The following is a 23,566-nucleotide window of genomic DNA, read 5'->3' as shown; positions in this document are numbered from 1 at the left end:
AAATGTGTGGCCCAATTTGCAACTTGCAGTGTTTAAAAGAGCCTTATTGGCTCATAGATTCACTTTTGTTGCAAGTGTTAATTAAATAATTGAAGATAAATAGGAGAGACACATGTCTCGATGGGGTAGGTACAAGAGGGAGGTTAGTTAACTATGCATTCCTATTTAATATATTTTTTAAAAAATTAATACGAATAAACGAAATCTTTGACATTGTTAACAAAAGTTAAGGTTGGGTTGGGCCGGGCCCTTAAGTATCAAGGTTCGAGTCTTATTCAAAATAGCATCTTACTAGTAAAAAGCTCTTTATATTCTAATTTACTATCGATATAAATTGGTATTGATCGGAATGGACTGAAACGTTTTGGTATGATTAATACTGATCAAAATTTGTATAAAAACAAAAGCTAAAATTTATCGTTCCAGTCTACTATCGGAATGGAATGTTTTGACCGATACAAATGGTATGAATATGAACTAGTAATCTTTTAGTCCTAAACTTAATATAAACTCACTTTGAAAACAATAAAAAAATTGTATAATAATAAATTTAATCTTTAATGTTTATCTCTTCGATTACGTTGGTTCTCTACTTTTAAATTTTAGTCATTTTTTAAAGTAGAAAATTTGATTAGATTCTGAAAATTTTAATGGCATTGATTTGACAATTCACGTGTATTTCAAAAAATTATAATATAATATTCAACCAAATTAAAAAAAATTATATTTAAAAAAAATGAAATACATATAGACTACCACACGGGTTGCCAATTCAAATGATAATAGTTCAAAAGAAAGAATTAAGTCTAAAGTGACAAAATAGATAAATGTTAAGGATTAAATTTGTTATTATACCTAAAATGAATAAACAAAAAAACCTCTTTGATCCCTCTCAATTTTGATACTGAGCAAATTGGTCCATCTCACAAAAAATTGAGCAATTTAACCCCTGTGTGGGTAACTAAGAACAGTTAACCATAGTGTTCATGTTTTCCGTTAATGTACATACTTTTGATTGGTATAGTAATAAATTTAGCATCAATATTTGTATATTCAATGAAAATGTTGATAAAATGTGTAAAAATTACGAGCTAAATTTGTTAAATCGAAACCAAATTAACAAAATAGGTAAATATTACCTGCTAAATTTCTCCCGTAATAAACTAAAAAAATAATCCCAAAATTAGTATGAAAAATAACCTTAGTGAAAAAATCCAACTCCGAATCTTAATAAGATATAATATAACAACCAAACACTGAATTATCTCCGAAAAAAGAAGAGAAATTCACCCCACAAACGCAACAATCAGTTTCATATAAATTAGGATTCCACCGATCGTTTCACTGCAACTCGGCGGCGACTGCATATAAAGTTAATTAGAGTTCTGGTTGTTATGGTCTCCTTCCTCAACACAAACTGAGACACTAAGCTAAGTCTTTGGGGGGGGGTATATAAAGAAACATGTTCCAGTGCGATGAACGTTACATCGGTCCCCAGTTCAGATAAATACAAATTTCAGTCTTCTTTTTGTTGCCATATCTATTGTTTTTAAGCCACAACACTAATCGGCGTAGCAGAAATGAGTACATTGGCACCATCCAACGAGAATCAAACCTATGATCCTTTCCTTACCCCGATGGAGAATTTCTACTCCCATGCGATTATGAAATTGGCCGTACTTCTTTTGGCAATGATATTAGTGGTTCAGTTGAATTCGCTCATCCATGGTCGCTGTAGGGAGAATCCGGAACGAGCGGCGGCGACTCAGTTGGTGACGGTGGGGTTGAAGAAACGGGACTTGAAACGAATCCCGGTGGCCGTTTACAGGACTGGCGGCACAAGCTTTACGGCCACCGACTGTCCCATTTGTCTTGGAGAGTTCTTAGATGGGGAAAAGGTACGAGTGTTACCAAAATGCAACCATGGATTCCATGTGAAGTGTATAGACAAATGGTTAATGTCGAACTCATCGTGCCCGAATTGTCGACATTCATTGCTCGAACATGAGACGGTGAACCGGGATGCTATCGCCGGTCCCGACCGGCTACCGACGGATAGTGGCGATGTTGTTATAGTTGTTCAAGAGGGAAGCTAGTACATTCTTGCTTCATGGTACTTGTTTGTTATAGTTTGCATATCTTTAGGGACTAAATTACAAATATTGGAATAATTTTTTATTTCTTGGTAAGTCTCACAAGTTTGAAGTTTATTGCATTATAGTTGGTTAGAGAGAGATAGAACTGTTCAGTTCATCATCTTGTATCTTGATTTCACAGTAATTGGAGCTTTTAGAAATTATTGGTCAAAATATCGTTTTGGTCCCTGATCAAATTTAAGGATTAGCCCCTAAACTTTAAATTGGCGCAAGGTTTAATTTTGGCCCATTACTTGTATTCTTTAACATTTCAATATTCACATATTCAAATTTAACAAATTGTTATCTTTGAAATTTAACAAATTGATCTCTTACTTTTATAATATTATAAGTTAGTCCAAATAGTTATGGTTTTCTTTTAAAAGAAAATTAAATACAGGGTCTTGGCATTGTTAGCAAAGGTTGAAGCTTGGTTTAAGCCCTTAAGTATCAAGCTTCTAGTCTTATTCAAAATAGTCAGTATCGTATTAATAGACGCATCGTTTTTTAACTATAATTGGTATGTACCAATAAAAAAAACTCTTTTCATTCCAATTTACTACTAATATAAATCAATATTGATCAGAATGGACTAAAACATTTTGGTATGATTAATACTGACCTACATTTACACCAAAATGGAAGCTATAATTTATCGTTCCAATTTACTATCAAAATGAGGTATTTTGATTTGTTTGAATAGTATTGGTACAAAATTGACCTTTTATGATGTCAACTTAGGAATGAGCTGTAATTAGGGGTGAGCAAAACTTAATTTGACTCGAAATATTTGAAAAAAAATCGAAATTTGAGTTAATTGAATCAACTTATTCGGTTTTTTCGAGTCAAATTGAATAAGTAATTCGAATTTCGAGTTTGAGTCAAGTTAAATTTTACAATTTGAATAACTCAAATAACGTCAAAGTCCATGTCAATTTTGAAAATGAGCAAATTGGTTTCTTTTTCAACAAAATTTACAAAAAAGATTCAAAATGATTTTTAAAAATTCAAAATATTTCTAAAATTTATATTTTTAATAAAATTTAAAAAAATTATAAATTCTAAAAAATTCTAAAGAATATGTAAGAACAAGTTAAAATTTAAAAAAAAAATCTAAAGCAATAATTTTGGGACCTAAATAAATAAATTAACCATTCAGGTTTATCATGCTAAAGTTTTTTTTTTGTCTTATCTTGTTTTGAAAGAATTTTCAAATATATACGATTTCAAATTTATATACTTTAACATGGAATTAGTTATACTTTAATAATATTTTAATTTGACATGTTTAATTTTTAATTTAATTTGAACAATTTTACTCGACTCGGTTTGAAATTTTTTTAAATCAAGTTAGGGTGATAAAATGGGACTCGTCAACTTTATTAACTCCAATTTTTTCATTTTGACTTGACTCAATTTGGTCGAACTCTCACCTCTAACCGTAATGAGATTACACCCCATATTACGAGATGATTGTAATGTGAGATTACAAAATGAATGGAATGTTGAACTCCAAATATTATAATTTCATTCTGGAATGTGATGTTACAGGCCGACAAACCAAACGCGCCTAAAATTTAGTCAATTGTTTTATTCTTTTAAATGGAAAAGTTGATTCAACTATGAAAATTTTGATGGCACTAATATGACAACTTGAACAGTAATCCATGTGTATTTAAAAAAATTAATCAAAAAAATAGAAAATTCAATGAAGTTAATAAAAAAATACATATTTAAAATAAGAATTATCGATATCATATAAAGTACATATAAACTGTCACGTAAGTTTTTACATCAATGCTATTAAAATATTAATAGTTGAAACAATATTCCCATCCAAAACAAAACAATTTGACTAAATTGTTAAGATTGAAAGTCAAAGTGATAAAAAAGAAATTAGGACTAAAATGAAAAAAATAATACATGTTAGGGATTAAATTTGTCATTGATCCTAGAAAAGAAAGTAAAACCAAACCCTAAATATTCCATGTACAACGGCTAGCTTGAGATAGCTATGGTTTAAAAGCTTATATTGCTGCTTGTCACTGTTTTCTTTCATCGATCAATGCCGAATTAAAAAAATGCAACAATCCTGGAAATTAAACATCCAAGCCCGAACCCAGATCTTCAATTTCAAATTAAAAGCCACCAAAATCTTACCTACCGGCGAATTCCATCGATTCTCGCTCCTCCTTAGGCTCCACAAATTCTTCCTCAAGCTCCGGTTGAAATCAGGGTCAACGGTTTCAATTTCCTCTCAACAAAAACGAAGCTTGAAATCCAGATTTCTCAGTTTCCTCGAGAAAATCCGATTTCGCCGTGAGAGGAAAGGGATAACGATCCAATACCCAGATGTTAAATCGGTGGTGCATCGAGTGAAGCAGTTCGCTGACAAGGTATTTGAAGTTTTTGCTTTGTCTTCTTTTTGGTCAAATTATGGTTTTGATCCCATTACTATACTCAAATTTAAGATTTAGTCCCTATAATTTGACATAATTTGGCTCTTGATTTTCTTTTTTATTTGGAAAAATGTGTTTTTAATAAAAGCTACCTCTACATTTTAATTGGAATAATTAATTGCAATTGAGTTTAATGTATACTACGCATGAATTATGAATTTTGAAATTTCAATTTTGTCCGTAATAGTTAAATATCCTTTTGGTAAGGCTGAAATTTCAAAAAAAAAAAAACTAAAAATGATCAAAATGCATAGTACAATGACCAATATCAGAACTTAACCCAGTATTATTTACTTTCATCAACTAAAAAGTAGATAAACTAAATTATACCAAATTAGAAAGGACCGAAATCAAAATTTAACCTTTTTTTAGTTGAAACACACAATTAAAAGGTTTTTTTTTTTTTTTGTAGAAATCAAACTGGGCTGGTTCTTTGGTAATTGCGATTCTCAGTTTGCTGCAGCAATGGATTTCCAAGAAAGATGGTAAAGGAATTATAATTCATACATGCATTATTTTATTGTCGTTGTATTGGGTTTTGTATTTAAACAGAGGAAAAAACAGAAGGGTTTGGATGGTTGGAACAGCTGTTTCTTGGGTTGTCTTCAATTTAGGCAAAGATTATGTTTCAGAACATGCTTGGAATTGGATTCCATAGAGCCATGCCCATGGATGTACTGTTTTTTGGTTTTGGTTTGCAGCTTGTCGCCTGATTTTGGCCCTTCTTAATATCTTCTTCTCCTCTATTTTGAAACTCAAAGAGAAATGATGGTTTTTGATGTATAGATTTTAGATCAATATTGTTTTGCTGTGGATTCTGGCTTGAATAACAACACAACTTAAATGATCTACTTTGAAAATTTTCAATGTTAAACTCAAATGATTCGAATCTAAAACGGGTTAAATTCAACTTGACAGGACTCGAACTCAAAATAATCATAAATTAAGGTTAAATTAACTATTTAAAGGCTAAAACGGGCTAAACTATTTAGTAAGTTTATGTTTTGGTTACTCAGCTTTAAAAAGTTACAGAATAGTTATTAGATTATTTGAAAGTTTTTATTTAAATCACTGGGCTATTAAGGCTCTTTTTTTTTTAAGTTTAGTTAGTGAGCTCCAAACAACAATTAGATGGTCGGTATGATGGATCAATAAACATTAATGAGTAAAAGAACATACGTTAGATCCAAGTTGATCTGATGGCCAGCGTTGAAGATCGAAGAAGAAAGCTGTTTGAAATTTAGTTAGTAGATTCATGGCGTTCAAAGCTATTTCATAAAAAAAAAAGTCGAACTGTAAAAGAGAAGGGAATTGAAAGCTCACGATTGGTGCAAGCGGTGAGAACAAAGAAGGCCATAGAATAGTGATTTTAATAGCATGATGATTTAAATAAAAACTTTCGAATAGTTCAATGATCATTTTATAATTTTTTAAAATTAAATGACCAAAATGTAAATTTACTAATATTTCAGTTTTACCCAAAATTTAATCATTTAAGAACCAACTCAACTTAACCAATTCATAAGTTATTAGTAATTGGATTAATTCGTAAAGCACAAAGATCAAATTATGACACATCAACATAAAAGGACTATTTTCTAAATTTTCTCAAAGTAAAATGATGAAATTCAAAATTAGACCCCCCCGCAATTTTATTATAATTTTCCCTTTTCTTCTCATGAGCGCGTAGGCGCGTGTGGAACCGCTAGATTAAGGCAAAAGGAAAAAAATTGTTGAAGTCAATTTGGGTCCGGCCAAACAAAAATAAGGACAGATATTAACCGTTGGATCTTTCAACGGAGAACAAATCAGACGGTGAATGCCTAAAGTCAAATGCTTACCTTGATATCTAAGTTTGACCACACCTGAAACTTGCCTTTTTTGAAAAAAAACCCCTATTTTTTCCCTGAACTTTGACTGCCCAATCACTTAAATCGAGGCACCCTTCTTTGAAAATTTAGGTACTGAACTTACCCTTTTACCCCAGTCTTCCTTTAATATTTTCCTTTATGCCACTATCTCCTTAAAATATATTGTTAGTCCCTATACTCTTTGTAAATTTAGAATTTAGTCTCTTAGTTTTTCATATTTTCAAAATTAAGGTCCAACTATTAGCACCGTTAAAATTGTTTTGTTAGATTTAGGTTCGTTATAATTTCATTTTTTTTAGTTACATGGTTATGAAGTGAATATTTTTTATTTTAAAATATCACACCAATAAATTTAATAATATTAACAATTAGAGCTAAATTTTGAAACTTGAAAAACAGGAGGACTAATCCTAAAAATAAAGTATAGGGACTACATCTCGAATTTGTGAATAGTACAAAGACTTATGACATATTTTAATCTAAAATATAATATATGTTTGTTTTCTAAATTACTCAATTACTCCACTAACATTGTACCAAAATCAAATCAAATCATTTAATGGCGTCATATGACCCCATCAATGTTTGACGCATGTAATCTAGTAAAAAATATAAGTACTTAATTGTAACAAAATAAAAACTCGAGTACTAAACTGAACATTGAAAAAAAACTTAAATACTTAACCGAGACGACAAAAACTCAAAGTATCAAATTGAAAAAACCCCTGTTCCAAAATGAACATTAAGCCAAACAAAAGTATCAAATTAGGACAAAAAAGTTAAGTACTTAATTGAATATTAAAGCCAAACTCAGACACTAAAAAATATATTAACCCTATTTAGAAAGCGAAGAGGACGAAAATGTCGAATAAAAAAAATTGAAGGCAGGTTTCTGTTGTAAAGGGATGATAATAAATGATTCTAAAATTTCAAATTTGGTAAATTAAAATTTGGGTTTTGGTTGCTTTGACCAGTGTTCGTCACCCTCCATTCTCTTCAATTTGTTTAGAAAATAAAATAGTAATAATTATATTAATATTTAGTAATAACATAGTTTTCCCATCTTCTACATGCTTTTTCTTTCTAAAAAATCTCTGAACTTTGAACAGCTTTTTTATTTCCCCATGTAACTTTCTTGACTTCCAAACAGGATTTCTGGGTTTTGTATATTCCTCCATTTTTTTTTCAAGCTAACTTGCATGACCTGCTTTACAAGGTTTGATTTCTTAAACCTTTTTTTTGTTGAAATTCATTGATGATTTCATGATGGGTTTTATCATTGCTTTAATGGGTCTTGTTTTGATTTGCAAATTCATTTATGATAGATTTGCAAATTGCTTTTTTGCCCCTTGTTGTTTGGATTATTTTGTATTCTGGGTATGGCTTGTTTCTATTTTTGTTGATTCAAATTCATGTTGCCCAGTTTAGCCAATGGTGATTTGGGGCCATGGAAATGGTTTCTTGAGCAGTGAATTGCAGTGTGCCATGAGATTGATGTTATTTTCAATGATTTATAGACAACATCTACTTGGTTCAGCTTAATTACTGTATTGGTTATTAAAGATTTGAATTTGAAACACTTTCCTTTGATCAGGTTTTGTTGTTGCTTCTGCTGTAAAATTTTGTGCAGTTTATTGAATTGGAAATTTTGGGGTTTGGTTTGATTTGATTTGATTTGGACGTGATGTAAATTGCAATGCAATCTTTGTGTAAGGTAAAAGTAACATGGAGGTCCTTGCACTAGGAGTTGGATTGCATTTTGCCCCCTTTATTCAAAAAATGAGTAAATTAGTCCTTGTATATTAGATCAAAGAGCAAACTGGTTTTCAGCAATAGAACCGGATGAAAATTTTAAGAGATAGATTAATTTGCTCTCTGATCTTAACTTATAGGGACTAATTTACCTTTTTTTTTTTTTTTAGAATAGAGGGCAACATGCAATGTGAGTCCCAGAATTGGAGGTTTCATGGCACTTTTACCATATTTTGTATTATTGGTTTCGTTGGCGGACATAAATTGCTCCTATTGTATGATAAGACATTGAGCTGTATGCAATAGAGTTCTTATGCCTATATATTGGCGTTATGTTCTCGGCCATGCAAAACCGGTGTTGATTTGTGTTTTTATTTTCTTGTGGCAGAAGCGTATGGGATTTGCATATATGATGGGGTGTTTTACAGTTTTGAAAAGTAAGAAGAAAAAGTCCAAGCAGGTAGTTCTTGTAAAGCCGATTGCTCGTAAGGAGCTTGTGCCCACAGCACTGCCTGAGCCCCAAGTTCAGACCCAGTCATTGCGGTCGGCGCCCCCAAGTTTTAGAACCAGAGTGAAACTGATTCATCTTAATAATAAGACAACCTGTGATAGGACGCATGCATTATCTGCCCCATCAAGCTTTGATGCTGTCGAGCAAGATGCACTGACATTTGCTGAATTCGTAGAACAGGAAGAGTTCAAAACTCACGTTGGATTAGTGAAGGAACCGAGGTCACCGAGTCCGCAACCTCTTCCACTTCCTTCTCCCCGTGGTACCGTGTTGAAGACAATGGGAAGCTTTAAATTAGCGAATGCTAGTGTCCCTTTGGTTGCTTCCGGACCACTGCCCCTGCCTCCCTGTGGAACACTACGAAACTTTGGTTATGAAGAAATCGCTGCGGCTTGCCATCATTTCGCTTCTGATAGATGCATATCTGAGGGTCTTTCTTTTGTTTTGTATAAGGCTTCTTTCGGAGATGATGCATCGAGTTATAAGAAGTTTGAAGCTACTGTTATTCGCCTTAACTCGTCTACTCAGGTAGGAGATCATTTCTACTAATGAAATTTTATGGCTCACGAGATGATTTCACCTGTCTGACCGTGTTTTTTTACGTGTTCGTGTAGGGTTTAAGGGAGTTTATCAACGAAGTAAACACTCTTGCATTGTTGCAAAATCCAAACCTCTGTAAATTGCTTGGATACCACGCACGTGATAGTTCGGAACAAAGAATGTTGGTCTACGAGAGGCTGTTTCATGGAAGTTTAGAGCAGCTTTTATACGGGAGGTCTGATGGACCACCACTTGATTGGAATGCCCGAATGAAAATCGCTCTATGTTCTGCACAGGGTCTTGCTTTCTTGCATGAGGAAGGACCGTTTCTGGTATGTATATATAATATCTTCGTGCATATACATTTCGAGATTATTAAAACGATGACAATGAGTCATGTATATGCAGGCAATGTACAATGAATTTTCAACTGCCTATATACAAATTGACAAAGATTTCAGTGCAAAGCTATCGGGATACGGGTGTGTTGGTCATATACCCGAGACAGGAGGGATTTCTGTTAATGCAGTTGTAAGTCATTTGCCTTGTTCTTGTAAAAAGACAAATCTTGGTGTTTTGAGTTATCGGGTGTTTGATTATCTTTCCATCTGTGCAGGCTGTGGCAAATCTTTCAGTCGAGACCTTGGAGAAAGGATGGTTAACTCCGAAGAGCAACGTTTGGAGTTTCGGAATTGTCTTACTGGAATTACTTACTGGCCGGAAAAACCTCGATAACCGTTATCCTAAAGAAGAGAGGAACTTAGTGAAATGGAGTCGGCCATTCTTAGCTGATGGTTGTAGATTATCACTCATCATGGATCCTCATCTTAAAGGTCGTTTTCCTATGAAAGCTGCTCGCACTATTGCTGACATTGCACAAAGATGTCTCCAAAAGGATCCATCCGAAAGACCGACAATGAGAACCGTAGTTGAGAATCTCAAAGTCGTCCAAGATATAAAATATTCGTGCTGGTTTCCGTTACAAGAGCCAGCGACAATTGTCGGAAAACAACTGTCAAGGTCACCTAGTTTTAACGGGGTTATTACTCCGGCACCTGGGTTAAGTTTCTTACCATCGCCACCGTCAAGAACCGGACTATTCATTTCTCTGACAAGACCACCTACATCGGTATCGGCACTTCCGTCCCGAGCTTGTTCTTCTACACTTTCATTACAAGAACTTGAAAGGCAAGAAGCTAGAAGATCAGCAGCAACAACCATTGGAAGGACTAGCGTGGAAGTGGAAGGATTTTGATTGTTTATAAATATGGATTTATTTCATTTGTTCCATTTTTAAAAAAAAATTTATTCATTTCAATCCAACATATACAAAAACTATTTCATTTAAATTCTGTATATAAGAGTGAAAATCTAATCTGAAAATGGCTCCATTATTTTGTGCCAATCCATATTGTTTATGGTAAATAATAGATATTTGTCTCATTCAATTTATTTTAAGTAAAAAAGCCCTTAGGTCATTAATTTTCATTGGTACAGTAATTAAAAAAAATTGGAACAATTTAATTTGTCAACATTAACGTTTTTGTCAATTGCACATAATTTTTATTCATACAGTAATAAATTTAGTTCTCGATATTTTTATATCTTATGTAAGTGTTGATAGAATATGTAAATATTGCAGGTTAAATTTATTAAAAATGAGTAAATGACAGAATATGTAAATGTTATGAGATAAATTTATTAAATCAATATCAAATTGATAAGATATGTAAACTTCAAACGCTAATTTCATTATTATACCATTTAAAAAGATATATAATTGACACAAAACATTAATGTTGTGATTAATTGTCCATAGTTATTCACTTTTCAAATTAGCAGGGATTAAATTGGTATGTTCTTTTAGAAAAATCAATTTACTCAAAATCAAAATTGAAAAGGGCGGAAGAGATTTTTTACCTTAATATCATTAGTAAATAACTGATAAATGGCTAGGCCATAGTTCGAGCTTGATGGTCCATTTAAGTTTTTAATATATTATGTTATTTATAACATATATTTATAAAAATTTAAAAATATTAAAGTTATTTATATATAAAATTTTAATAAATAACTAAAAAAATGTTGAGTGTAATGGTAAAGTAGATTATATTTTCAGAGAAAAAACTCAAGTAATCGAATTCAAATATTTTTAGTTCTGTTTTCTTTTACGATAAATATTTTTAACTCTCATGCATCATAAAATGGACATAAAAGATACATTCATTTTACTAAACAAAAATTTAATAAATGAAAAAAATATTAAAGTAAAAATAATATAAACATTTTTTAAAAATATTTTTAAAAATTGAATGTTAAAAAATAAGTTTAGATTAACCATTTATAAATATGAGTATAATTAAGTAAAATTTTAAGCTCATATTTCAAGTCGAATTGAACTTAAGTTAGTGGCGAAGCCAAGGGGGACTAGCAGAACCCTGATCCCCTCTAAAATGGAAAAGTTCCATTTAGGTCATTTTATAATTTATAAAATTTTAAATTAATAATGATAAAGTTGCACTTTGGATCCCTAAATGATACAAATTTAATTTAATCTTTTAAAAATTATAAATGAAATTACAAATAGTGAAATTACATTTTTACTATCGTAAAAATATACAATTTAATTCTGTCACTTTTCCTCTAACTCATAAAAACCCCTGCCCATGAATGGATATATCTAAATATATTTGAACTGAAATAAAATTAATTGGCTTGATTTAGTAGATAATTCAGCAATGTAAACGACATTTTGATGAGATTTGTTGTATATATGTATGTAGTTTTGTGGGTCTGTCAAGTTTTGTATATAATACATACTTTGGGGATTGAAAAGGCAAAAGCAACCTCTAATGGAAACAATGCCAAATGCCTATAGACATTACTAGTAAAATGAACACCAAAAGGGTTAAAGAGAATATAAATAAAATAACAGAAATTCATCAAGGATCGATCTCGTTATTGATTCTAACCGTTTTAGTTTAAGTGTTTACTTCATCCCTAGTCTCATGCTCTTCGGTGGCAGAATGGGAACATTGATCGTCATGTGGCTCGCTTGTATTGCCAGTCTGTGGTGGAGCATGTGACGTCGAGATTGCTTGTTGATCGGATACCAAGCTTGTAAGGCCATTCTCCTTAAGGTAAGTCTCCAATGGAAGGCTTGCAACATGAAGAAGATTCATCATGCTCATGCGGGTGGAGGAACCAAATTGCGAATCATCGTCACGACATGGGTCGCAGTTCAAGTCTATCCGTCCCTTGTTGACTTCAACCACTTTGGACACTAGTTTGTTGTTGTTGCTCTGGTTCTTGGATTCTAACTTGTTAACTGACCTTGCTTCGTTCTCAGAAGGATCGTGGTGCGGTGATACATGTTTAGAGCTGCTTTCAACTTCTGCTTCTTCTCTGGGACCCCATGCTTGCTGATTCCTCAGAGCAATCTCTGCTTCACGCTCCGACTGACGCTTTTTCTTGCGCATCATGAGGGTTTTAAAACGACGTTTAACCGTCAAGCACACATTACATGTGCATGTTGGCTTGTGTTTTCCTTTCCCACTCGGAGGCTGGATGCACACAATGCAGGAGCAACCAGGACGATGCCTCGGGTGTTTAGTTGTTGTTGCCACTGACGTAGTGCCGGAATCAGCTACATTGTCTCCAAGGATTGCAGCATTGGCTAAAGCATTCAAACCAGGTGATGATTCATGCTCCTGAGTTTGCCTATGAAATGCTATGATTCTCCTTTTTGTGAAATCTATATATAAAAGAGAGCTTAAACTTCATCATTTATATATCATATATATATCTTAAACATAGCTTGAAATGTAATATTAGCATATTAATGTAGAATAATTAAAATCCAGTTAATTAGGTTAACTGATTGAATTAACTGAAATAATTTAAATAAGCAAAAGCACTGTGTTATATAGTCTTCAAGTAAGAATATCTAGTTTAACTTGAATCCGGCTTTACCTATGCACCCTAATTAGTGTAATACAATATTTATTTGTGGGCAGTCATAGCCTACTAGAATAAAGATTAGGCAGAAATCTGGCATAGTTATATACAATCTTTTAAGAGGAAATATTCTGAGAATGTACCTGTGTTCAATCTAAGAAGAATTTCTAGCTCCCTTGGGGTGAGTTCATCGGGTAAGGAACATGAAGACCTGACATGCAGAGAAAGGGAAACAGATTTCTTCCGGAACTTGTCAAGGATAAAATAGGATTGTGAATGAACTAAGATATAGAAAATGCTGACCTGCTTTGGTCCCAGTTGTTGTCTGCACATGTCCACTTAGGTGGAAGAAGAGCATCGACAGGCACCCTTCTCCATTTAGAACAATTATCACACTGAGCCCATTGCTCTTGTCCCCTGAAGATCATGCTTACTAATTCAAGACTAGATAGATATACACAACCATAAACTTGAGAAACAAATTGATCCTTCCAAGCTCAGAAAGAGAAACTAAACGTGTAATAAACATAAATATGCATGCTCACCCCGTTGAACGAACTGCAAAGATACTCCTCTTCCCAAAAACTGGAGGTTCCTGTAGGACAAACATGTATGAAAAGTTACATTATAAATCACACTGCTTTGCTGAAAATTGATAATTCTTCCAGGAGAAACATTGTGTTCATAAACATGTGCAGACCTTATTTCTATCACATGGTGAGATTAAAAAGATCAGTTAATGGTTTCCCGCCCCTCAAAAGAGAAAATAAAATCCTTTTTTCTTTAAATGTTAACTAAAAATACCAAAAATATTGGCAACTACGTCTTAGAGCATAATTGCCTTATTTTTTCAAGCACTGGATAGAGTGGAATCACAAAAGAAAACTGGTATTTGAACAATCATCCAAGTGCACCAAAACAGCCCAACATACAAGCATTGTTAAACCCCAAGTATTCCAGGAAATGTACTCACATCATATTCTTCAAAATCATGATCCTCAATTGTAACAATGCTTGGCTTGATACTGGGGGGTGGGTGGAGCAAATCCTGAGCCTCTTCCCAAGTAAGTTTCAGCTCCAAAGCATCCTGACTGTCAATCAGCAACCTCTTGCTTTTGGACCCAATATTCCGAGTTCTTTTTCTCTCTGGGGTTAACATAGATGTTAGTAATAAGTCCTCCCTGATCCTGTCCTCATGCATATCAGATTTATGCCCACTAATATCACCACCAGCTAAACTCGAATGTTTTGACAGTCCATTTAGGTGGGGATCTGTGCTTCCCTTCAATGACTGAAGAAGGCCAGAGTAACCACTAATTATAGGCAGGTTCTCAAAAACACCCGAAAAGTAACTTTCACTTGAAAGAGTGCCATTAGGAATGGCAGGTGGTAAGGTTTCCTGTTTATTTGATAATTTATATATCAATATTATTTGATCAAATTTGCTAACATGGAAGGTGATTGTTACTTTACCTGCACCACAGCAGTGTTTGTTGCTTTACGAAACCCCATAACAAGCTTCCCTTCTGGATCCTTACGGCTAAATGTTACTATATAAGAGAACCGCAAGTGATTTTACTCAATTAGAGCTAACAACAAAATGCTTGGATTGTTCCATAACCAGATTCAGAGTAGTACCAGTATCTCCAGCTTGCAACTGCATGGACTGTATGCAAGGAGTCACACCCTCCAAAACATACATCCTGCTGTTGTTATTAGGCCAGAATCTGAACTGAAACACCCATTCTTTTCCCTTCACATCTTGAATTCTTAGGGGAAGACCCTCTGGTTGAGATATGGGGGGAAAATAAGCCTGCCAATTCATTCTTTGTTATAACTTACATGCAACAGCGCTTCTGAACAGACAAGGTAAATAAATATAAGTTGCAAGTGTAGCATTATTGAATAGAAACTAACTTCAGCACATGCTTTTGGCAGAACCAAACGACCAATCCGTCCAGCATCACTTGCACTCAAAACCTTTTCAAACAGTGGAACAATGGTGGAATTTGAACTGAAAAATTACATGGTTAAGGATTTGACACGACTCCCCAGGTCATTAGATAGACATGAAAATTTTTGTAGTCTAACATTAAGCACATGGTTGTGCACATAAACCAATAATGACACAATGGTGGATACTCTCCAGAAATTTGTTGTAATTCTTGGTCCGTAATCCTGGGCCAATAACGAGGAAGCAACTGATTCCGCCCACGTCCCTCTGCTGGGGGCCTAGCAACACGTATCTGGGGTACCGTTCCTGCATTCATCTCTAGACCTGTTGCAAGGACCGACCTTGGAGGCTTGGGCAGAAGATGGCGAGATTTGGATGCCTGTTGCAAGACTGAAGACATCTTACTCTTTTCATCTACAACTGAACTAGGAAAGCCATTTTGGTTCCCTAACGAGCCACCCAAAGAAATACTCAAGTTGGTTTGTGGCAATGAATCAAAAATATTAACTTTACTAGTGGTAGGTTTCACAGCTTCAACTGATCCATTAGATGCTTGATTAATACTTGTCAAGCATGTGTTTCCCATTTCCCTAGGAGGAGGCAAAAATTCATCCTGTTTCATTTGCCCGAGAGACCCACTTGAGTCATCATTGTGAAGCTGAAGCAATTGTCTCAACCCAATGCTTTCTGCATTGTTGCTCAACTGCATAAGCTGTAGGTTTTCAATGCTCGCACCACTCAATTGGTTGTCTGCAGAGGTTGAGTGCAATTGACCAGCATCGGCCTTCACCATACCAAACCCATTAGGCTTTTCATCTTCAATCATCTGAAATACATAAGCTTCATCATAAATATTTGAACTTTTACATGTAAAGGCCTAAAAGATCAAGCATCATTAAGCAATAATCAAACAGAAATAGACTGAATCATAGAACTAATATAACAAAGATATAAACCAGAAAAAAAGTCAATATCTTGACAGATACATTTATCTTCCTTTTTGTATCATTCATTTTATAATCGATTATCCTCAGTTACCCTCAGAATAGAGTACACAGGTCATAGGCTATGGTACAACCAGTGCAAGGCTACTCAGATTTGAAATGATTATACGCCAAGGTGTTTCAATGGAAATAATACAGAGCCTGTTTCTTTTACTGTTTCAAACCAAACTTAATATAATAATTTGTAGTAGATCACAGATGAGATTACATCACAGGGTTGGGATAACAACTGAATCAAATTGAGATGGGGCAAAATGAAAGTATGTTAGAGGCATACCCCGATTAAAATGTGTGTCCCATTACCCTAAACCTTACAGTGTCATGTTTATCATTGAATTCGGCATGAGACTATAATGCAGGGTTACAATTTGATCTTCTAAAAAGGGAAAAGATTGAATAAGCTGATCTTACATGGTTAAATCCTGACTTTTTAGCACAGCTTACACAGTTGATACCCCCACCATCAAGAAGCTCGAGCAAAAACCTTGAAGCAATGCATCCACAATGGAGAGGCTGCCAACAGCAAAAGCATTGAGATTAAGCACCATAGTATTGACGGGAAAAAGGCAAGAAATTAAAAGTTTGGGGTGACCAACCTTGCCACATGAATTGCAATCCCTCCACCCAGAATCCTTTGAGTGGAACACGTCACAGAATATTGATTGTTCATATGCAGACCTACAGCGAGTCAAAATCATAAATAAATGTTTCTAACAATGGCGTTCTTAAAATAGCATCAGCTGGGCAAAAACACTTTGTCTTGTTTGGATTCCTCTGCCATATTTGACCACTTTATATGGTTCAAAACATGATCAAACTTTTGGCAGTGTTAAATAACTGTTCCATTACTCTATCTCCCATGAAAGAAGAATTATATTCCAAATTTCCAATTCACTATAGAACAATTTATTATAAGCTTCACAAATAAGAACAAAAACATTCTAACCATTCGTAAACCAAGTAAAACAAAATTTACAAATGTTCTGTCTAAGACTCGTCAGCACAAGCTTATCTAATTATTAAGCTTAAAAAAGGACGATTAAGTGATTATAATTTTTACAATTTACCCGCACTTATCGCAGAGATTAGCAAAATCTCCAGATCGCAAAGTCCAACCGTTTCTCCACTCAATCGATGTGGACGCGCCACAGAGTACATTCATGCAGCTCTTCAAAGCCATACTCCAAACTTAATTCCTACAAAAAATTCAAAATTCAATATATGTATAAAAAACAGTGAAAATTCACCCGCAATAGATAAATTTCTCTCAAGGAAAATCAACGAGTAAGCTAAAAGCAAAACAGAAGAGATTCAAAATTGGTCAAACAAAGAGACTACACCAATTTTAAAGAAAAACAAACGAAAAGAAATATAACCTTTTCGAAGAAGATAATTAGAAACAGCTACTACCTTCACCGGCGTTAAATATCGTTACAAAAGGAAAACATACTAAGTTTCCTTTTCGTTGTACTATTGCCGGCGTTAAATATATGTTCACTAACGGTGCTTGAATATATATATATACGGAGAAAACCCTGAAAACGAGGAGCTCCGACGACGGAAAAGAAAACCGGCGATGAAAAGAAGTAACGGCAAACAAATCGTGTGCATGCAAAAGCAAAACAAAAAGAGAGAAGATGGAAAGAAAACAAAAGAGAGAGAGAGAGAGTTTGGTACTTTGTGGGAAAAAATGGAAATTGCACGCACGATGATACTTCAAGACTCGGCGAACTCCTTAGTCTCCTTACCCACCTTCTTTTTTGGTTAAATGTTATATTTGCCCCTCATATTTTACAAGATTTTCAATTTTGTATCTATATCCTTAAATTTTGTAACATGATTAATTAAAGAAAAGATTTTATATTAAAAATATTTTTTAAAATTTTATTTAATTATGAATATAAGTGAAATGGTAAGAAATTTGTATTTTATACATAAATTGTTTTTTTTATTTTTATCAATAAATTAATAAATAATGTGATAAATATTAAAACTATACATAAATTTTGATTTATTGTGTAATTTTATACATAAAAATTTAATTTGATTCAATTTTTAAAAATCACTAACAACATTATCAAACTAATACCATTTTACATTGATATATTGCATACACAGATAATTATATTAATCCAATATGAAAATAAATGTATGTATGCCTTTCTTTAAATGTGTATAACTGAATCAAAATTAAATTTTTATGTATACATATGAACCGCAATTCAAGTTTTATGTATATAATTACACCAAATAGACCAAAAATCACTTATAAATTTGATATTTATCTTTATCATATTATATTACAACTCCCAAAAGTGAATTATATATCAGGTTAAAAATTTTCATTAAGAGTCCAAAGATAACTTGCAATATACATATATACATATATAAATATAATCGAATGATTCACTTACATCGGTGTAAAACAGTGGTTTTACACCATTTCATGACTTTTTTTATAATTAATATTTTAACAATTTAACAGTTAAATTTATTTATATATTTATATTTATCATTCATATAAAATTTTGAATCAATCTGATATTTCTATTATATTTATCTAAAATATTGTCTATATTAATATATATTTATTTCGAAACTTATTCCGAATTAAATATACAAATATATTCGAAAATTATTAAAGTTCATCCCAAATTGTTTATATCACTCTTTGGTTTTGATTTAACTTAAGAAAAAAAATTAATATATATTTTTTACAAGTTTGATATTCCTTTTTAAATTTTATATTAAAATAAAAAATTACAAAAATTTCTAAAATATGAAAATATGTTTTTTTATCAAAACCCAAAAATATAAAACAAATATTAATTAAATATCGAAAATTCTAAAAATAATATTTATGTTGTTATGTTTTTGTTCTATTCAATTTTTATTATTTCAAGTATATTTTTTCTAAAAAATTAATGTTGTATTTTGATAAATTAAAAGATTGAAAGTTCTGAAATATAATAAAAAATATCGATTGAGTTTCAATTTGATTGGTATCGACATTATTGTTAATGCAAAAAAATATAAATTAAAGAGTGTTGAAACACATTATCTTCTTATAGATTGATAATCACATTATTAATATATATATAGAAATTTATTTTTTAAGAGAAAGTATAATAAAAATAATTTATAAATTTACGTTATTGTGTTGAAATTACATTTTTTTTCGAAAGCGTATATATATACGGCGTGTGGACACCACCGTAAAGTGTGCCACTTCTGATGCAATAAATATGAGACTTGAAGTTCCTAACTTAGCCTCATCTCTATGCTTTTATTAGTATAAAACCACGAGAATTTATTGTTTTACTTTGGAGAAAATGGTCTTTTGAGTGTCCACGCTGTCAACGGGATTCAACGTGCACACGCGTTAACTGTCAAGTGTCAACTATCATTATACTGTTGATTATTTTTTTTACATTTTGTCTATGACGTGCTGATGTTAGGTTACCACTGGATGCCTGGTTTACCTACTGCACTGAAAGAGAAATGCCAACGCACGCGCTGGTGAACTCGAACGTTCTCGTTCGATGAGTGACTTCACGCATATTGGCGCGCGTAGAATGTAATGAAACAGTGAACCAGTTCGATTCTTGAACCTAAATTCTTAAAACTGGCTCTAAACAGTTTTTTAGGGAAAAAAATATGAAATTTATTATTTAAGGTCAATTTAGATTTTATTTTATTTTAAGTTAAATTGAATTTTTAATATTTAAAAATTCAAATTTTATCGAACAAAAATTAAATTAATTTTTTAATGTGAATATTGATTAAAATGTTAAAATTTTAAATATAGTAACACACATGGTAATTCACAAGTTTTTTATTTTAAATTTTTAAATAATTTATTGATGTGACAAATGAGATAAATAATATTATGTCAGCATGAAGTGCACATGTCTTGTTACACGAGTTGTCACACTAACAACGTTAAAATTTATTTATTTAGTCAATATTTTTGTTAAAAAATTTAATATGATTATTTTGAAAAATTAATAGCTAAATTTAGCTTGAAAAATAAAATAATTGCCAAATTGATAGAAAATGTAAATATTGACTAGATTAAAATTTAAGCCAAAGAATGTGAAGTTAATGAGTAATGATGACTAGACTATGTCATACTTGCAATATAAGTAAGAAACAAAAATTTTTATTTAACAATGATTACAAGTGAAGTGAAAAAATTTGTATATAAATCTTTAAATGTATAGGTTTTATTTTACTAAAAGATGAAAATAAGAATTTTATAGTAATAATATAATTTTTCATGAAATAGCCTTGGAAGTTATGAATCTGTAAACTAAAATCCAAACACCTTTCTTCTCTGATCTTCAACACTGATCGTCAGATCAATTTAGATCTAAGATATGTTATTCTACTCGTTGATAGGCCCTAATCCGCCATATAGATCATCAAATCGTCTTTTGGACCTCATTAGCAGACTTTAAAAACTTTAAATAGTTTAATGACTATTTTATAACTTTTTAAAGTTGAACGACTAAAATATAAACTTAATAATAATTTAGTAACCGTAAATTAAAAAAAAACTCATGAAAATGTCAGCATGATGTATTGTGTTGATTCAGCTATATGCATATGAATGTGGGTGAAGTTATTTTTATGTTAAAAGAATAATAAATATTATTATTTTCTTTTCAAGCAAAGGAAAATTCCATTTGATGTTGAGTGGGATTCACCTACACTTTCAATATCCAACAACATTCTCTCTTTTTTCCATATAAAAAAATTCCACCATTTTTTTTAAAGAGAGTTATAATTGGGATTTTAATTTCATAAAATAATTGAATCTCTCTCTTTTTTTTTCTTTTAAATAATAAAAATTATTTATATAAATTATAATTGGGAGTTTAATTTCTATTTAATGTCTTTTTTTTATTAGATCAAGTTACGAGTGGTAGCTTTTAAAATCGACATAATAATAAATTTAATTCTCAGTATTTATAAATTATGTTAATTTAGTCTTGTTTCATAAAAAATTAATGCTCAACATTTACACATTGTGTAATTTATTCTCTCTATTTTTTTTTTGCGAGGGTTAATTCTGAAATGATGAGAAAAGTTTTAGATTTTTGGGTGTTTCCGTTTTTTGTATATTTTCATTAAAATTTAGCTGGTAATTTTGTTTTTGTTTTTTTTTTAGTTTTTTAGGTGAAAGGGTCACAAAAAAAAAGTAAAATTGTAAAAAAAGATTTAAATTACATAATGCGTAAATATTGAGGGCTAAAGTTGCTATTATGAAAATTTCAAAAGTTACCTTTATTAGCTAGCAGGTGACTTCTAGTGTAGTTTACTTTCTTTTAGTTACAAAGCTATCAAGTGGGGTATTTTTATATTTCAGAATTTTATACCAATCAATTTAATAAAAAAATAATGTTAACAATTAGACTTAAATTTTAAAATAAAAAAACAGAGAGACTAAACTCCAAAAAGAAAGTATAGGTACTAAATTTTAAATTTACGAATAGTACAAAAATTTATGAGATATTTTAACCTTGCTAGTACAAGGAAGATTCAACAACAACTATGGCAATCTGGGGATCCTATGCCGGACTACACCTTTCTTCAAAGCAGCAATTGGCTCTACCGGTTGAAATTTTCAGCAAGTCCAGTATTAGGTCAGAGATACTTATTTTCGATTTTATCTTGAGTTGAATTCATGAAGTGAAAAGAGATCTCAATATTTGCATTCAATGAGATTTGAACTCTACTCCATTAATTCAGTAAAGCTCCCAAAGAAAATAAGAGACAAATCCCAAAGATAAAATCCAATATAAACACTTCATGCCCAAAATAAATATGGTGAGAGATCAAAAATTAATATTTTATGTATACATATGAACTGCAATTCAAGTTTCATGTATATAATCACACCAAACAGACCAAAAATCACATATAAATTTGATATTTATCTTTATCATATTATATTACAATTTCCAAAAGTGAATTATATATCACGTTAAAAAATTTCATTAAGAGTCCAAAGATAACCTGCAATATACATATATACATACATAAATATAAGCGAATGATTCACTTACATCGGTGTAAAACAGTGGTTTTACACATTTTCATGATTTTTTTTATAATTAATATTTTAACAATTCAACCGTTAAATTTATCTATATATTTATATTTATCATTCATATAAAATTTTGAATCAATCTGATATTTCTATCATGTTTATCAAAAATATTGTCTATAGTAATATATATTTATTTCGAAAAGTTAAAAATTTTTAACTTATTCCGAATTAAATATACAAATATATTAAAAAATTATTAAATTTCATCCCAAATTGTTTATATTACTCTTTGGTTTTGATTGAACTTAAGAAAAAAATTAATATATATTTTTTACAAGTTTGATATTCCTTTTTAAATTTTATATTAAAATAAAAAATTACAAAAATTTTTAAAATATGAAAATATGTTTTTTTTATCAAAACCCAAAAATATAAATAACTTCTAAAAATTATTTTTTTAGTCAATATTTTTGTTAAAAAATTAATATGATTATTTTTAAAAACTTAAAATAATTGTTAAATTGATAGAAAATGTAAATATTGACTAGATTAAAATTTAAGCCAAAGAATATGAAGTTAATGAGTAATGATGACTAGACTATGTCATACTCGCAATATAAATAACAATGATTACAAGTGAAGTGAAAAAATTTGTATATAAATCTTATCAACACGAACTAAATCTTTAAATGTATAGGTTTTATTTTATGAAAAGACGAAAATAAGAATTTTATAGTAATAATATAATATTTTTGCTCAAATGTTCTGTTGATATCAATGCTAGATTCAACATTTCGATAATCTTACTAATAGTTTAGTGACCTTAAATGTAATTTACCATTATTTTTTCATAATACCATTAAAAAATTATACGTTTAGAGAAGTGGTTAAAACTCTCGTTAAGTACCCTCATCCAATCCGGCGTTAAATATATGTTCACTAACGATGCTTGAATATATAAATACGGAGAGAACCGTGAAAAAGAGGAGCTCCGACGACGGAAAAGAAAATCGGCGATGAAAAGAAGTAACGGCAAACAAATCGTGTGCATGCAAAAGCAAAACAAAAAGAGAGAAGATGGAAAGAAAACAAAAGAGAGAGAGAGAGCGTTTGGTACTTTGTGGGAAAAAATGGAAATTACATGCACGATGATACTTCAAGACTCGGCGAACTCCTTCCCCACCTTCTTTTTTGGTTAAATGTTATATTTGCCCCTCGTATTTTACAAGATTTTCAATTTTGTATCTATATCCTTAAATTTTGTAACATGATTAATTAAAGAAAAGATTTTACATTAAAAATATTTTTTAAAATTTTATTTAATTATG

The 23,566-nt window shown here is 31.4% G+C and overlaps 4 protein-coding genes across 6 annotated transcripts; 3 read left to right on the top strand and 1 right to left on the bottom strand.

Moving 5' to 3' along the window:
- Window positions 1-1,321: 1,321 nt before the first annotated feature.
- Window positions 1,322-2,361, top strand: LOC107906180 (RING-H2 finger protein ATL74). The gene has a single exon (XM_016833089.2). The coding sequence runs from the start codon at window positions 1,581-1,583 to the stop codon at window positions 2,094-2,096; it is 516 nt and encodes a 171-aa protein (XP_016688578.1). The 5' UTR covers window positions 1,322-1,580; the 3' UTR covers window positions 2,097-2,361.
- A 1,784-nt stretch (window positions 2,362-4,145) lies between these two features.
- LOC107906185 (uncharacterized) lies at window positions 4,146-5,441 on the top strand. Its single transcript, XM_016833104.2, has 2 exons — window positions 4,146-4,531; window positions 5,007-5,441. The coding sequence occupies exons 1-2, from the start codon at window positions 4,217-4,219 to the stop codon at window positions 5,250-5,252; spliced, it is 561 nt and encodes a 186-aa protein (XP_016688593.1). The 5' UTR covers window positions 4,146-4,216; the 3' UTR covers window positions 5,253-5,441.
- A 1,993-nt stretch (window positions 5,442-7,434) lies between these two features.
- On the top strand, window positions 7,435-10,672 carry LOC107903681 (probable serine/threonine-protein kinase PBL1). The gene is made up of 5 exons (XM_041087914.1): window positions 7,435-7,681; window positions 8,606-9,256; window positions 9,343-9,600; window positions 9,677-9,799; window positions 9,885-10,672. Exons 2-5 carry the CDS (start codon window positions 8,612-8,614, stop codon window positions 10,521-10,523), a joined length of 1,665 nt encoding a protein of 554 aa, XP_040943848.1. The 5' UTR covers window positions 7,435-7,681; window positions 8,606-8,611; the 3' UTR covers window positions 10,524-10,672.
- A 1,337-nt stretch (window positions 10,673-12,009) lies between these two features.
- On the bottom strand, window positions 12,010-17,884 carry LOC107903686 (B3 domain-containing transcription repressor VAL2). Of its 3 annotated transcripts, none has more exons than XM_041087912.1 (13): window positions 17,594-17,884; window positions 17,251-17,379; window positions 16,780-16,861; window positions 16,595-16,696; window positions 15,368-16,005; window positions 15,143-15,239; window positions 14,864-15,038; window positions 14,699-14,775; window positions 14,199-14,624; window positions 13,771-13,820; window positions 13,529-13,642; window positions 13,369-13,436; window positions 12,010-13,022 (listed from the first exon to the last, which is right to left on the bottom strand). In XM_041087912.1, the coding sequence occupies exons 2-13, from the start codon at window positions 17,361-17,363 to the stop codon at window positions 12,250-12,252; spliced, it is 2,715 nt and encodes a 904-aa protein (XP_040943846.1). In that variant the 5' UTR covers window positions 17,364-17,379; window positions 17,594-17,884; the 3' UTR covers window positions 12,010-12,249. The 3 variants fall into 3 exon arrangements, with proteins under 3 accessions (XP_040943846.1, XP_016685317.2, XP_040943847.1); XM_016829828.2 differs by having other exon boundaries at window positions 17,560-17,877; XM_041087913.1 differs by having other exon boundaries at window positions 14,199-14,516; window positions 17,560-17,877.
- Window positions 17,885-23,566: the final 5,682 nt, after the last annotated feature.

The sequence above is a fragment of the Gossypium hirsutum genome, chromosome D02 (genome assembly GCF_007990345.1).
Source record: "Gossypium hirsutum isolate 1008001.06 chromosome D02, Gossypium_hirsutum_v2.1, whole genome shotgun sequence".
NCBI classification, from domain to species: domain Eukaryota; kingdom Viridiplantae; phylum Streptophyta; class Magnoliopsida; order Malvales; family Malvaceae; genus Gossypium; species Gossypium hirsutum.
This window is presented reverse-complemented; position numbering and strand designations above follow the sequence as displayed.

Coding starts and splice junctions, on each gene's coding strand:
- LOC107906180 (XM_016833089.2), top strand. CDS start 1,581: ATGAGTACATTGGCACCATCCAACGAGAATCAAACCTATGATCCTTTC.
- LOC107906185 (XM_016833104.2), top strand. CDS start 4,217: ATGCAACAATCCTGGAAATTAAACATCCAAGCCCGAACCCAGATCTTC. Junction 4,532..5,006: donor TGAAGCAGTTCGCTGACAAG/GTATTTGAAGTT, acceptor TTTTTTTTGTAG/AAATCAAACTGGGCTGGTTC.
- LOC107903681 (XM_041087914.1), top strand. CDS start 8,612: ATGGGATTTGCATATATGATGGGGTGTTTTACAGTTTTGAAAAGTAAG. Junction 9,257..9,342: donor GCCTTAACTCGTCTACTCAG/GTAGGAGATCAT, acceptor GTGTTCGTGTAG/GGTTTAAGGGAGTTTATCAA. Junction 9,601..9,676: donor ATGAGGAAGGACCGTTTCTG/GTATGTATATAT, acceptor ATGTATATGCAG/GCAATGTACAATGAATTTTC.
- LOC107903686 (XM_041087912.1), bottom strand. CDS start 17,363: ATGGCTTTGAAGAGCTGCATGAATGTACTCTGTGGCGCGTCCACATCG. Junction 15,039..15,142: donor TGCCAAAAGCATGTGCTGAA/GTTAGTTTCTAT, acceptor ATGAATTGGCAG/GCTTATTTTCCCCCCATATC. Junction 13,821..14,198: donor ATGATTTTGAAGAATATGAT/GTGAGTACATTT, acceptor TTTGTCCTACAG/GAACCTCCAGTTTTTGGGAA.